A 14,504-nucleotide genomic window follows, 5' to 3' on the forward strand; every position below is an offset into this window, starting at 1 on the left:
GGGATTTAACTTTGGCATGCAAGACTGGTTTAACATACATACATCAATCAATGTGATGCATCACATTGGTAGAATGATAGATAAAAGCCTCATGATTATCTTAATATAAAATATCTCTGACAAAGTTCAACATTATTTCTTGATGAAAATTCTCAACAGTTTCGGAATAGAAGGAGTATTAGTCCATTCTCACACTGCTATGAAGAAATACCTGAGACTGAGTAATTTATAAAGGAAAGAGGTGTAATTGACTCACAGTTCTGCAGGGCTGGGGAGCCCTCAGGAAACAAGCTTACAATCATGGCGGAAGCTGAAGCAAACTCGTCCTTCTTCGCATGGCAATGGCAAGGAGAAGTGCAGCGTGAAGGCAGGGAAAAGCCCCTTATAAAACCATTAGATCTTGTAAGAACTCACTCACTTTCATGAGAACAGCACAGGGTAACCACCCCCATGATTCAGTTACCTCCCACCAGGTCCCTCCCATGACATGTAGGGATAATGACAACTACAATTCAAGATGAGATTTGGATGGGGACACAGCCAAACCACATCAGAAGGGAAATTCTTCAACCCAATAAATGCCATTTATGAAAAACCTACAACCAATATTGTAATCAGTGGGGAAAAACTGAATGTATTTCCACCAACATCTGTAAAAAGCAAGAATTCCCACTCTTGCCACTTCTGTTCACCATAGTACTGGAACTACTGGTAAGAGCAGTCAGATAAGGAAAAGAAATAAATGGTATCTGAATCAGAAAGGAAGAAGTAAAATTATTTTGACATGATCTTAAATGTATAAATCCCAAAGATGCCACAAAACACTATTAGAACTAATAAGTGAATTTTATAAAGTTGCAAGATACAAAATCAACATACAAATCAGTATTATTTCAATACACAATAACAACCTAATTGAAAAATAAATGAAGAAAGCAATTATATTTCCAATAGTATCAAAAATTTAAAAAGTAATATACCTAGGACAAATTTAACCAAGGAAGTGAAAGATCTGTATGCCAAAACTATAAAATATGAAAGAAATAAAGACAATACCAATAAATGGAAAGATATCCTATGTTCTGAATCAGAAGAATTACTATTGTTAAAACGTCCATACCAGTCAAAGAAATACATAGATCTAACACAATCCCTATCAAAATCTCAATGGTATTCTTCATAGAAATAGAAACAAAATCTCCCAAAGTTTGTATGGAGCCATAAAAGACCTTGACTAGCCAAAATAATTCTGAGAAAGAAAAAGTTTGAGACATCGCACTTTCTGATTCAAAATTGTATTACAAAGCTATGTTAATCAAAACAGTGTGGTGCTGGCATAAAGACAAACACTTAGGCCGGTGAAACATAGTAGAGAGCTTAGAAATGGATTCAAACACATATGATCAACTAATGTTTTTATTTTGAAACACGGTCTCATTCTGTCACCCAAGCTGAAGTGCAGTGGCATGATCACAGCTCACTGCTCCTTTGACCTCCCAGGGCTCAGGTTATCCTCCCACCTCAGCCTCTTGAGTAGCTGGGACTACAGGCGTGTGCCACCACACCTGACTATTTTTTTAAATATTTTTTTTTGTAGAGAGAGTTTTGCCATGTTGCCCAGGCTGGCCTGAATCTCCTGGACTCAAGTGATCCACCCACCTTGGCCTTTCAAACTGTTGGGATTGTAGGCATGAGTCACTGTGCCTGACCGTGGTCAACTAATTTTTGACAAGGGAACAATAAGGAAAGGATAGTCTCTGAATAAGTGGTACCTGTACCAATAAATGGTACTGGTATGGTAAATTAAACAAGATTTCCACATGCAAAAGAATGCAATTAAAACTTTATCTTACACCTTACAAAAAAAGTCAACCCAAAATTGGATAAAAGACCTAAATAGAAGACCAGGAACCACAAAACTTTCAGAAGAGAACATAGGGTAAAAGCTCCTGGGCATTGGCCTTGGCAATGATTTTTTTGGGTATTACACCAAAAGCTCAACCCACAAAAGCAAAAATAAACAGAACAGCATTAAACTTAAAAAGCTTCTACACAGGGAAGGAAACAATTGATAAAATGAAAAGGCAGCTCACAGACTGGAAAAAGGATTTGCAACCGTATATCTGATAAAGGGTTAATATCTACGACTTATAAACAACTCATACAACCCAAGAGTGGGGAAAAAATAAACTGATTTAAAAATGTGCAGAAGACCTGAATAGACATTTCTCTAAAGAAGACACAAAAATGGTCAACAGTATATGAAAAGGTTCTCGACATCATTAATCACCAAAAAATGTAAATTAAAACTAACATGAGATCCCACCTCACACTCCTTAGGGTGGCCATTACCAAAAAGTCAAAAGGTAACAAATGTTGACCACGGTATGGAGAAAAGGGAACCTAGGACAATGTTGCTGAGAATGTGGATTGGTATAGACATTATAAAAAACAGTATGGAGATTTCTAAAAAATTACAAATATAGCTACCATACGACGCAGCAATCTCTCTTCTGGGCTTATACCCAAAGGAAATGAAATCTTCATCTGGTGAAGATATCTGCACTCCCACGTCCATTGCTGCATTATTCACAATAGCTGAGATACGGAAACAACCTAAGTGCCCATTGACAGATGGATGGATAAGGAAGCTGTGGTAAATACATACAATGGAATTTTCCTGAGCCCAGAAAAAAACAAGATCCTGCCATTTGCCATGCATGGATGAGCCTGGAGGATATTAGCTAAGTGACATAAGCCAGAAACAGAGAGAAAAATATTGCATTTTCTCTCAGATGTGTAATATTTTTTAAAAATACAAAATACAGAGATGCAAACATAATGGTGGTTACAGGGGCAATTAAATGGGGAGATGTCAGCCAGAGGATACAAAGTAGCAGATATGTAGGATGGAAAGCCTGGAGATCTAATGTACAACATGAGGACTATAGGTAATAAAATTGTATTCTATGTAGGATTCATGCTAAATGAGTAGATTTTAGTTGTTGTTGCCCTCAAAACAAACAAAAAACTGTTACTAGGTGAGATAAAGGATAAGTGAATTTGTTTCACTATAATAACCTTTTTACTATCTATATGTATCCCTTAACATCATGTTATATACTTTAAATATACACAATAAAATTTATTTTTCTAAAAAAAATGCTGTTGAAATGTTCCATTTAGCATCCAACTCATTCAGGTTTAAATGAACAAAAAATTGTGATGTACAAATCAGGAGAAACATACAGGAATTCTAAAGGCATTAGGGAATTTAAATGTCATCTAAATAATCTTTTTCAAAGCTTAAACCATTTATACATCTAACAAATATATCTAAACTATAGTCAAAAGCTCAAAGTTTCTTGCATAATTAAGAATGCCCTGAATATATTTTGTTTTATTTATTATGCTTATTACAAGCTTTTCACAACAGCCTAACCTAACACATTTCTTAACAATTTTCTGAACGCTTTGTTATTTTATTATGACCTTATTTTCTGCAATTAGGGTAAACATCACTTCCTTTGCACTTGGCTGGTGTCTGCGTACTGTACCTGCCAGCTACACTTCAAAACACATAAATGGCATTTGGTAAAACTTATTTCAACTTCCACATTAGACAGAAGGCAACATTCCAGTTACAATCAGACTGAAAATAGCTAATCACTAGGCAGAAGAAACTTATTTTAAAATCAAATGTGAGCTATGATTTTTTAAAAAGTCCCTTTACAATGATGCAGTGTTACCATGATGTGATATTTGGCTATCAACCCCTTACATTTTATTAAACTTGATTCTTGTTATTTCATGCTTCTTGAAGGGAACAGAGTACAGTAGTGAAACCCACAAAACTAAGGGGGGAAAAGGAATGGGAATAATAAAATAATTACAGCAGCTATAATATTCACAAGCTACATACTCAAAATATCTATTGCCATAGATTTTGGAAGTGCAGGCTTCGATTATGGGTTAGAAGAATGGTATTTCACATGAGTACACAGTAACTTTTTCATTTTTTCTCTAGGTTATATAATTCTAACCTTAACATTTGCTTTATTAGAATCATATAAACAGATATTAGTGATACAACTAAAATAAAGTGAGTCAAAGAGAAAGACCGTAAAACAGATACTTTTCATTTGATTCAGACCCAGACCCAAGTCTAAGGACAGCAAATTGCTCTTTGTTAACTATATTGATGTCTTTATTGGAAACACTATTCTCCTTTAATATTCCTCATCTTGCCTGGAGTCACAGTCATTTACCTGGACATCCAAACAAGTGGGCCATTAATCCTTTTCTTGCCTCACAGATGAAGTTCAACAACTACAGCTAAATCCATCTCTTCCTCTCCACCCCGTTCCATAGCGTCAGTTCAGGTCCTCACAATCTCCTTCCTGGACCTTCAATATGACCTCTAAACTGGTCTGCCTGTCTGCATTCTTGCCCTAATCCCCATCCTCATTCACATCTGTGTGACTTTTCTAAATCTTCAGAACTCTTCAATCTAATTAAAATTTTTTATTGGCTTTCCACCTCCTTCAAAGTAAATTTCCAGGTGTTTACTTTGGGTTATGAGACTCCCAGCCCACCAGCTCTACCATATCCTCTTCCCAGAATTGCAGTCTTGTGAAAGACTTGCAATCTTGAACATATATTGAGACAATAAATTCTTAGAGGACAAAAGTCATGTTTTATTTATATTTTTATCCCCTATTAGTAATGAATGCTGTTTCACATTTCTACCTTCCCCCCCGCACCACCCACAGTGGTATTTTCTCTGTCCTTTTTTTTGGAACTGGTGAGGTTTAATTCCTCAAAATTGTAATCATGTCACTTTCTTAATAAAATCTCCTGACACAACCCTTTAAAAAGTTTAGTGTTCTCTCTTCTGGTACAAATCTATTTTGGCACAGTTCACACTATATAATAACTACTTGTTTCCATGTCTGTCTCCCCTTTTAAAGTGTGGGCATCCCAAAGACAAATAGTTTGTCTTAAAATCTGTATACATTTAGGGATCTAGAACAGTTTCTGAAACATAATTTTAATGTGGTAGGTACTATTCTAAGGACTTTTTCATGATCTCATTTAACAAAATAAATTCACAATAAATATTGATTAAGTAAAGTTAAAAGCATAAAGACATTTACAGAAAAATTTCACTTGAAAGATATCACAATATTGAATCTTATTTAAGAATTCAGACAGTAAAGTAAATAAACAGCAACTTTCAAGTTGGAAAAAGATAAATGGTGTAAGATATTTTTGAGTAATGGAAGTAATGCACCAGTAGGGTCATGTGAATCAAATGTAAGTGAAGGATGCTCATGGGTGGTGGAATCTTACTAAGTGCAATTCACCGTTTTTGATTTCATTGGGAGGTGCTAGTAAATGAAAAGAGCCACAATCAGGTCTTCAAAAGTAATGTTGCTACTTTTACAATGTGCCATTAAGAAATTGTTAAGGTTACTTAAAAAGTAGTTATATTAAAATCTAAAAGCCAGTCTTTGTGTTTCACTACCAAAGTTTTAAATTGCCAATAAGCCGATAAAACACAGTGGGAAGATATGCTCACTTGAATGTCAACATCAGCAGAACTTCATCTAAAACTCATTCTGTGATTAGGGTTTTAGGGGGATATACAAATTAAAACCTACTGTTCTTTTCAGGGTCTAAGTTGCTCACTGTTATTTAGCAGTATAAACTATTTTTGTAGAGGAACATAGTAAGTAAACATAAAGTTGAACTATAATGAATTTTTATTGTCTCTATTTTCTTTCTATTATCACAGACCTGTTGAATTCTCAGAAGCTGAATTCTCACAACTTGAATATCAAAGAAAACAGCAATTTTGGGACTCAGTACGTCTAGCTCTTTTCACATTGGCAATTGTAGCAATCATAGGAATTGCAATTGGTATTGTTACTCATTTTGTTGTTGAGGGTAAGTATCCAGGTCATAGTTCCATTGCCTAAGTACTCCATGACTTCGTATCTTGAAATTTTCTATTGTATAAAAAGTGACATTTGCATGATATTAACATTTTAATTACCAGTCTTTTACTGATGTTAAATTATAGTTTGCCTCTGTATTGAGCTCTGTGTTACATATTTCCACCCAGTTAACTTTGTAATAAGCATTGCATTGATAGCCATATCTAAAAGAAACACATAAAAAAGAGAAAGAAGAATTAAAAGATCATCTTTAGCATAAAGATAAATTACATAATATGCTGAGAGTTTAGTATACTCTTCTCAGAATCAGTATATTAATGAGTCGCCTCAAGAAAAGCTCAGGATATAAGAAGAGTTATCTGAAAAATACTTTTAAAGGGCTGAAGATCAAGCATTATTTTTGAAAAAAAAAAAAAACCTTTTTATGACTGGGAAGAAGGAAAATCTCAGAATTAATTCCTAATTATATATGCAAAAATGGAGAGTCAGTATCATAGTTGAGCCAAATGACAATCAACTAAGATTCATTTACCTTCCTCTTTGGATTCTGTATTTTCCTCTCTATTTTTTTTTTTTTTTTTTTTTTGAGACAGATTCTTGCGTTATCACCCAGGCTGGAGTACAGTCCCATGATCCTGGCTCATTGCAACCTCCACCTCCCAGGTTCAAGATATTCTCATACCTCAGCCTCCTGAGTAGCTGGGATTATAGGTGCCTGCCACTACACTCGGTTAATTTTTGTATTTTTAGTAGAGTTGGAGTTTCACCATGTTGGCCAGGCTGGTCTTGAACTTGCAACCTCAGGAGATCTGCTTGACTTGGCCTCTGAAAGTGCTGGGATTACAGGCAGCACTTTGGCTGTAATGCAAAAAATTGTATTTTTTGTATTTTTGTAATGCAAAAAATGCAGAAATCGGCTACCATGCCCTGCCAATTTCTGCATTTTTAATCACGGGTGATTGAGACTTAAAATTTTAGGCACTCATATCAGTCATGGCAATAAAACCACATTTGAATGATCCGAAGAAGAAATGAAATATTGTCCAACATGCCCAGTTTACCTTCCTACCCTCATTATTGGGGGATTGATAATATCCATTCCTCAGACTCTCATAAAATGAAAGCATAAGCCAAGTTACCCTATACAGTTTTATCTTTTGTTAGTATTTTCTTTGGGTTAAGAGGTAATGAAATAGTTTTGTTTTTAAAATGCCTTTCACTCCCAATGCTTAAAAGAGAAAAAAATGAAGGGATAGTAAAAATAATGACAAAAAAAGCATTTAGCCATTAAAAAATCTTAGAGGTTGTCATAGGCTGAATAATGCCCCATTCCCATGCAAAGATGTCCATGTCCTAATTGTTAGAATCTGTGAATTTTACCTTATGTAGCAAAAAGGCCTTTCCAGATGTCATTAAACTAATAATTTTGAGATGGGACATTATCCTGGTTATTTTGGATAGGTCCTAAATATAACTGCAAGGGTCCTAATAAAAGGGCGGAAAGAAGGTCAAAGGAGGAAGAATGACAAAAGCAAGAGGAGGATGGGATGATGTAAAATGGGACCATCAGCAAAGGAATGAGGGTAGACTCTAGAAAAAGGCAAAAATTAAATTCTCCCCTTACAGCCTCTAGAAGGAACCAGCTCTGCCAACTTTTTGATTTTAGCTTTGTAAAACTCACATATGATACATGACCTCCAGAACTGTAAGAGTATAATTTTGTGTTGTTTTAAGTCACCAAACCTACAGTAATTTGTTATAGCAGCAGTAGACAACTAATACAGAGGCTAACACCCAAGGATTTGAGTGTTCTATCTCCAAGACTTTCCTGACTGCAGATAATTGAAAAGTTGCCTGACTGCAGATGCACATTTAGGAAAAGAGGGGAGAAGGTAGACCATGACAAAAGTTAAACAAGTAGAATGGGATAAAATAGAAGTACATAAGATGATGCGGTTTTTAAAAGGACCATACCTATTTTTATAACAGAAGGAATTCAGTGAAGGAAATTACATTCTAGTAACCAGGGTAACAACAGAAGACAAATTATTTCTAAAATACTACTTTTATAGATTCTACATTAATAGATCTGAAAGACAGTGGAGTAAAAATTATCAATAATTGTGAAATAATCACAATAGAAATAAGGATTTTAGCAGACATAGTGGTAAAAGTCACATCACCAGGATGGAAGTGTATTTGATGGAGTTATTTTTATTCTAAAGATCTCAGTAATTACGAATGATCGGCTTTCACCGTATTATAATTCTGACCAATTATCCACTGTTTTTAAAAATGGGCAATTTTAAAATAAGAATTAATAAAATCAGTGACTTTTAAATATGGTTGATTTATCAGTGCCCTTCAGCCAGAGATCATAGGAATACATCTTCAGATATATACAGGGGAAAAAGAACGTATGCCATGGAGAACCACAGACTGCATAGTAAAAGATTGTTTAAACAAATGCACTATAAGATTTTGGCTTATCTTAGGTGATTCAGGGGGAGGGTTGAAGGAACTGGATCTTTTCTCTGAACTGGATTTTATCTGATTGCTGTCAGAAACCTGAAATAATGCTATGATTGAGTATCTTACTAACTCCTATTTAGAAGGTTAACAGTGAAGTGAGGCTAAAGCTGTAATTTGGTAGAGAAACAGTAGTCACTCCTATTGGCTAAAATAGGGAGATGTTCCATTTTTGTTTTGTTTTATTGTTTTAGATAGTGTTCTTGTCTTTGTCTGAGTTCAGACATAATATGGAATTTTTTTTTTTTTTTTTTTTTTTTTTTTTTTTTTTTTGGTCTTCATTGATTATGGTCACAGAATGGCTTTGTCTGATGTTGATGTTCAAAGGAAATACTAAAACTCAGCTCATGGATATCAGGAACTACCTTTTCCTTCTCAGGTTTTATATTTACAACTCCATAAAATTTTTCAATGCTACTTGAGTATCATTTTAAAAAACAATTACTGTGTTATTAATTCACTATTAAATGCTTGATAGAATTCATGTCTCTATTTATTACTTGACATGATGAAAAGACTTTTAGATTAATGTGTGCTTATTATCCTCAGGATTTCCATTTGGATTCTTATTGGTTATTTCCTCAGGGAAAGAAAATGTCTTAAAATCAAATCCTATTTGAATATTAAATGAATATAACAGCATTGTACATTTTTTTTGAGACTTGCATCTCCTCAACATTGTTGCAAGCATCATCTGCCTTGTTGAAGGTAGCTTTAGTCTGTTTTCCTTTTTAATTACTGACTGATATTCATTATCTTAAATATTCCATAATTTACTTGTCATTCAAATACTTAGACATTTGGGTTGTTCCAGGTTTTAGTCATTAAAGCAATATTGCTGTAAATCTTTTTATACATAGATCTTGTTACACATCCAAGAGTTTGTCTAGGAACTATGCAGATACAGAATCACTGGGTCATTGGATATATGCTTTTTTTTTTTTTTGAAATGGAATTGTGCTCTGTCACCCAGGCTGTCCTGCAGTGGTGCAGTCTAGGCTTACCGCAACCTCTGCCTCCCAGGTTCAAACAATTCTTCTGCCTCAGTCTCCTGAGTAGCTGGGATTACAGGCACCCTCCACTATGCCCAGATAATTTTTGTGTTTTTAGTACAGACAGGGTTTCACCATGTTCGTGAGGCTGGTCTCAAACTCCTGACCTCGTGATCTGCCCGCCTTGGCCTCCCAAATTGCTGGGATTACAAGAGTGAGCCACCGCTCCTGGCCAGGGCACGTGCTTTTTATCATCATGGATAATACCAAACTGTTTTCTAACAGCACTGCATCTCAGTTCCCATTGCTCCATATCCTCACCAACATTTACTGTTGCCATAGCTTTTTATATTTGCTAATTTGGTGTAGGTTATAGCATTATCATCGTAATCTTAATTTGCATTTGTCTGTTCTACAATGATGTTGAGGATCTGTCTCTGTCTCAGTCGGTCATTTGGATTTTTTGCTATTGTGAAGTGCCTTTTTAAGTCGTTTTCCCATTTTGTATTGAATCATCTGTTTTTTTTTTATTGATTTCAAATAGCTCTCTCTGGATGTATATATTCATTGTCAGTTGTATGTATTAGAAATATCCTTTGCCAGTGAAAAAATTATACACACACATGTATATACACAAATCTTATATATAATACATATTATGTGTTACACATATTATATACACATATTTTTATGTATTATAAAGATGTATATATATAATACTGCCTTCATAACTGTGTAAAGCTCTTTTGAGATTAATGAATAACATTCACTACCATTCACATGAAATATGACACTAACTAAAAAAATTCAAACACTGAATTTGCCAGTTGTCTCAGGATTTTCTGTGTTTGTTGTTATTTTGTTATTTAGTTACTGGAATTATATAGTAAATTATATTTTCAACAAGCATTTTCATGTCCCAGATACATTTTTTCAGGATTTTTTAGAATCAATTATTATACCACTTGTTATGGGGTAAAAACAAATATGCTTTATAGAGGTGCATGAAATATTTTAAAGATTTTAGTATTTAGAATTATGTTTTAACAAAATCCAGAAACCCAATTATCTAAAGCTGTTTTTTAAGTTTGGTTTCTTGAAAACCTAAAGAGTAAAATTTGCATTGAGATAGCATCACTTGTCTTCCTGTTCTGTAGAACTGGATCCACTTCCAGGAATGTAGGGATTTTGTTTTCCCATAAAATGTTATTCTCCCATGAAATCCCAAGAGCCAAGCACACCTTGGTTTTAATCTCAGGTTCACCATAAATTAGTTAGGTGATCTTTAGCAAACTTTTTTTCTACTTCACTAAGCTTCAGTACTCTTATGTAAAGCAGTTTACTATTATTTTTAATTCAGAAAATTGTGATGATTAAACTAGATTTGTGTTGTCACACAGTGCATGGTATATAGTAATTTCTCACAAATATTTGCCATTATTAAATTGGATTTCTACAGTGGCTTCCTAATTGATCTTTTATAAAAACTTATTTAATGTTGAATTTCTTCACTGGTGAAATGAGCTGAGCATATAATATTCAATAAATGGCAAATATCATGTTCTCTGCACTATAATGACAATTCAGTAAAGGAAAGGTATTATTATTTATTGATACAAAAGTTCAACATTAACATAAAAGCTATAGTGTAGTGACTAATATAGTTATGCTTCACATATAACATATTTTTAGCACTTTTAAAAGCACTTAAAGTATATATTAAAATCACTTTTACTTCTACGTGATTCCAGAATATGCTTTTGCCTAACAGGGAAATTCTTAAAGACAATAGAGGGATATGTGTATGATAATGAGTAAAATAGCTCTGTCACTCTGAGATCAATCTTCATTTTAATCTTTTTTTTTGTAATAAAACTTTAATTGTGAAATCTTTTCAAGAAGTGCCTTGAGAGGTAGCTTGAGTTCATTAAATTTAATAAGATAATATATGTGAGAGCTGATTAGACAGAGTTTAGTGTATGTTAGGAACTTGGTAAATATTGATTAATTCATCCACTCATCCATCAGTAAAAATAAAGAAGTAAAAATTGTCAGCAAAATAGATTGTAAACTGTTGTGGTAAAATGTCACCCTGATTCATATTTCTTGACATCTCATTTTGAATGAATAAAATGTACTTTTTTAAAGAAGATAATGCTTAGAATAAATTTTGTAAGTGGAACAAAAAAGATACAAAATTGTGGTGATAAGCTATCTCAGTCAAGTAAAACAATTATTTTAACAGAATAAATAAAAGCCAAAATTATAACATCAATTACTTCTAGATATTACAGTTACAGATTTTTATTCTCTTGTATATAATTTTCTGGTCATTCCAGATTTTCTGATATAGCATTTATGATCTAAAAAATGTTTTTAAATGAATGTTTGTTTTTGACATTTAAAAAACTTTAAATGAATATTTAAATGTTTTAAACATTTAAAAAATGTTTTAAAATGAACGTTTAAAATGCAGTAAGAAATTGGAGATTTGGCCGGGTGTGGTGGCTCACACCTGTATTCCCAGCACTTTGGAAGGCTGAGGCTGGTGGATCACTTGAGGTCAGGAGTTCGAGACCAGCCTGGCCAACATGGTGAAATTGTTCTCTACTAAAAATACAAAAATTAGCTGGGCGTGGTGGCATGCCCCTGTAATCCCAGCTACTCAGGAAACTGAGGCAAGAGAATCACTTGAACCTAGGAGGTGGAGGTTGCAGTGAGCTGGAATTGTGCCACTGCACTCCAGCCTGGGCAACAGAGTGAGACTCCATCTCCAAAAAGAAAAAAAAAAGAGAGAGAGAGAGAGAGATTAGAGATTAAATGGGTTATAGCTACAGGATTTAAAGACTGAAAAATTAATTGGATATTGGAAATCAGGATGAAACCAAGCCTTGGGTAACCATATGGATGTTAGAGCTGTTCACAAAGATATAAAATATAGGAAGTAGAGGAGGTTTAAGTAAACAAGGAAGTAAATGATTATTTCACTTTGGAAATATATTAGAAGTGCCTATTTAATGTGCAGTAAACAGTCTCCTAAAGTCAGTTGATAGCAAACTGAAACTCATGACAAAGATTTGGTCTGAAGATAAAGAATTTGAGTTATCAATAATTAGCTGGTGGGTAAGGCCATCCCAGTTAAGATTACCAAAAAGTACTTAATATGACCAGGTCAAAGATAGAATCTTTGAATGCCAACGAGAAGGGTGGAAATAAAGAGCTCACCAAGATAACTGAGATGTGTGGCCAGGGAGGAAGGAAGAAAACTAGAAGATGGCTTCATAAAACCAAAGATAGGTTTTCAGGGAACATGATGAAGGCTACAAGGAAATGAAGGAGTAAAACAAACAAACAAAACCATGAAAGGCATTACAATGGTTGTCCTTGACAAAGACAGCTTTAGTGATGTGGTAGGAACAGATTGCAGAGAATTAGGGAGTGAATGGGAAAAAAAGAAGGTGAAAACAATAAATATGGACTTCTACTTAAGTAAGCTTAGCAACAGCATAAAAAAGTTTGACAGCTTGTTCAGTGTATCTTCATAATACAGCTTATGTCTGATATACCTGTTAGCAATTCCTTGAGGGAACTGAGGACATTTACATGACTTTCAGCAATTGCTTTCGCTATTATCTTTCCACTGTATGTTGCATGTCCAATTTTATGAATATTTTGATATGCATAAATATCTATAAATGGAGTGTTCTGTATGAGTACTTTGGGATCAGAATTTTTCATTTTAACCAGCGGTAGTTGTGAAATTACAAAATACTTGAGAAGTGTCTGCAAGAATTTTTGCACTAAGTAGAAATAATATATATTATAGTAGCCTATCTATCAGATGTGGGCAAGCCATAGGGGACAAAACAACTTACTACCTTTAACCATGAGACTTTTACTTGTTTTATCTTTTAGATGATAAGTCTTTCTATTACCTTGCCTCTTTTAAAGTCACAAATATCAAATACAAAGAAAATTATGGCATGAGATCTTCAAGAGAGTTTATAGAAAGGAGTCATCAGATTGAAAGGATGGTAAGCTCAGTAGAAATTTTAAATGTTTATTAATGTGTCTTTTGCATCACTTTGAATGTGGGTGTTATATAGGAACTTAGTCCCAATTTCTTCTTTTGTAAAATGGAGATAATATAGTATGTAAGTCATGTAGTTGTAAAGATTAAATTACTTAATATGTGTAAAATATTCAGTATACTGTGTGCACCATCAAATGTATATAGTAGATTAGAGTAGGCAACTAATTAACTCCTGAGAAATTGTTGGTTGAAGCAAATGTTTCCCTGTTTTTAACTCTTGATTTTATATTTTTCGATTTGTTTTCTTTATTCTTTTTTAACATAAGAATATAGAGTTGCCACAATCAGCTTACCAATTTGTTTATTTTGAAAGCACTTAAAAATTATATAATATTTTTTAATTATATAATTTTTGATATTAATCTTAAATCTGGTTATGACTGACATATTTTGTTTTATTATAGCTTATGTATTTATCAAGTTATTTCTAATTTTTTAAGTATATTGGGTGAGCCATCTCCTTAACTGTCATAGCAGAAAGTCAAAGAGAATAGTCTTCCATTTTTTGTCCCATGAAAAGCATGGTTATGGAGACCATAGATTTGTTTAGCAAAATTCAGTATATTAGCTTGGATTGTAGTCTTTTAAACTTATAAGAGTTATTCTAGAACCAAGAATTAATGGCCAAATAGGAAGAGCACTATGTTAATATGATTCTTTATGATTATTAGCTTTAGACACTAATCTCCTTTAATAAAAGATGAGAACTTTGGCATTCCCATTCTTCCCTCACTATACTATCCTCTCTCTGTATTACTCATCATGTGAGAAAATATTTACAGTTTATCCTGTTATTTACATAAGTTGATTCTAAATGTTGAAAAGCAATAAGAGCATTTCCCTTTCCATAGCTTTTTAAATAGCATTTTTGTTTTTTACAATTATTACCACAGTTCTTATGCCATTCAAATAATGTTCCCAGAATTAAGT

At 33.6% G+C, this 14,504-nt stretch overlaps 1 protein-coding gene across 1 annotated transcript in view; it reads left to right on the plus strand.

Annotated features, from left to right (window-relative positions):
* The window catches only part of TMPRSS11F (transmembrane serine protease 11F), a 74,971-nt gene that overhangs the window by 24,973 nt on the left and 35,494 nt on the right, over positions 1-14,504 (plus strand). Inside the window, exons 2-3 of the mRNA XM_010365550.2 lie at positions 5,798-5,949; positions 13,397-13,515. Coding sequence (XP_010363852.2) covers positions 5,798-5,949; positions 13,397-13,515 — 271 coding nt within the window. The remainder of the gene's footprint in view (positions 1-5,797; positions 5,950-13,396; positions 13,516-14,504) is intronic.

The sequence above is a fragment of the Rhinopithecus roxellana genome, chromosome 2 (assembly GCF_007565055.1).
Source record: "Rhinopithecus roxellana isolate Shanxi Qingling chromosome 2, ASM756505v1, whole genome shotgun sequence".
Lineage (NCBI taxonomy): Eukaryota > Metazoa > Chordata > Mammalia > Primates > Cercopithecidae > Rhinopithecus > Rhinopithecus roxellana.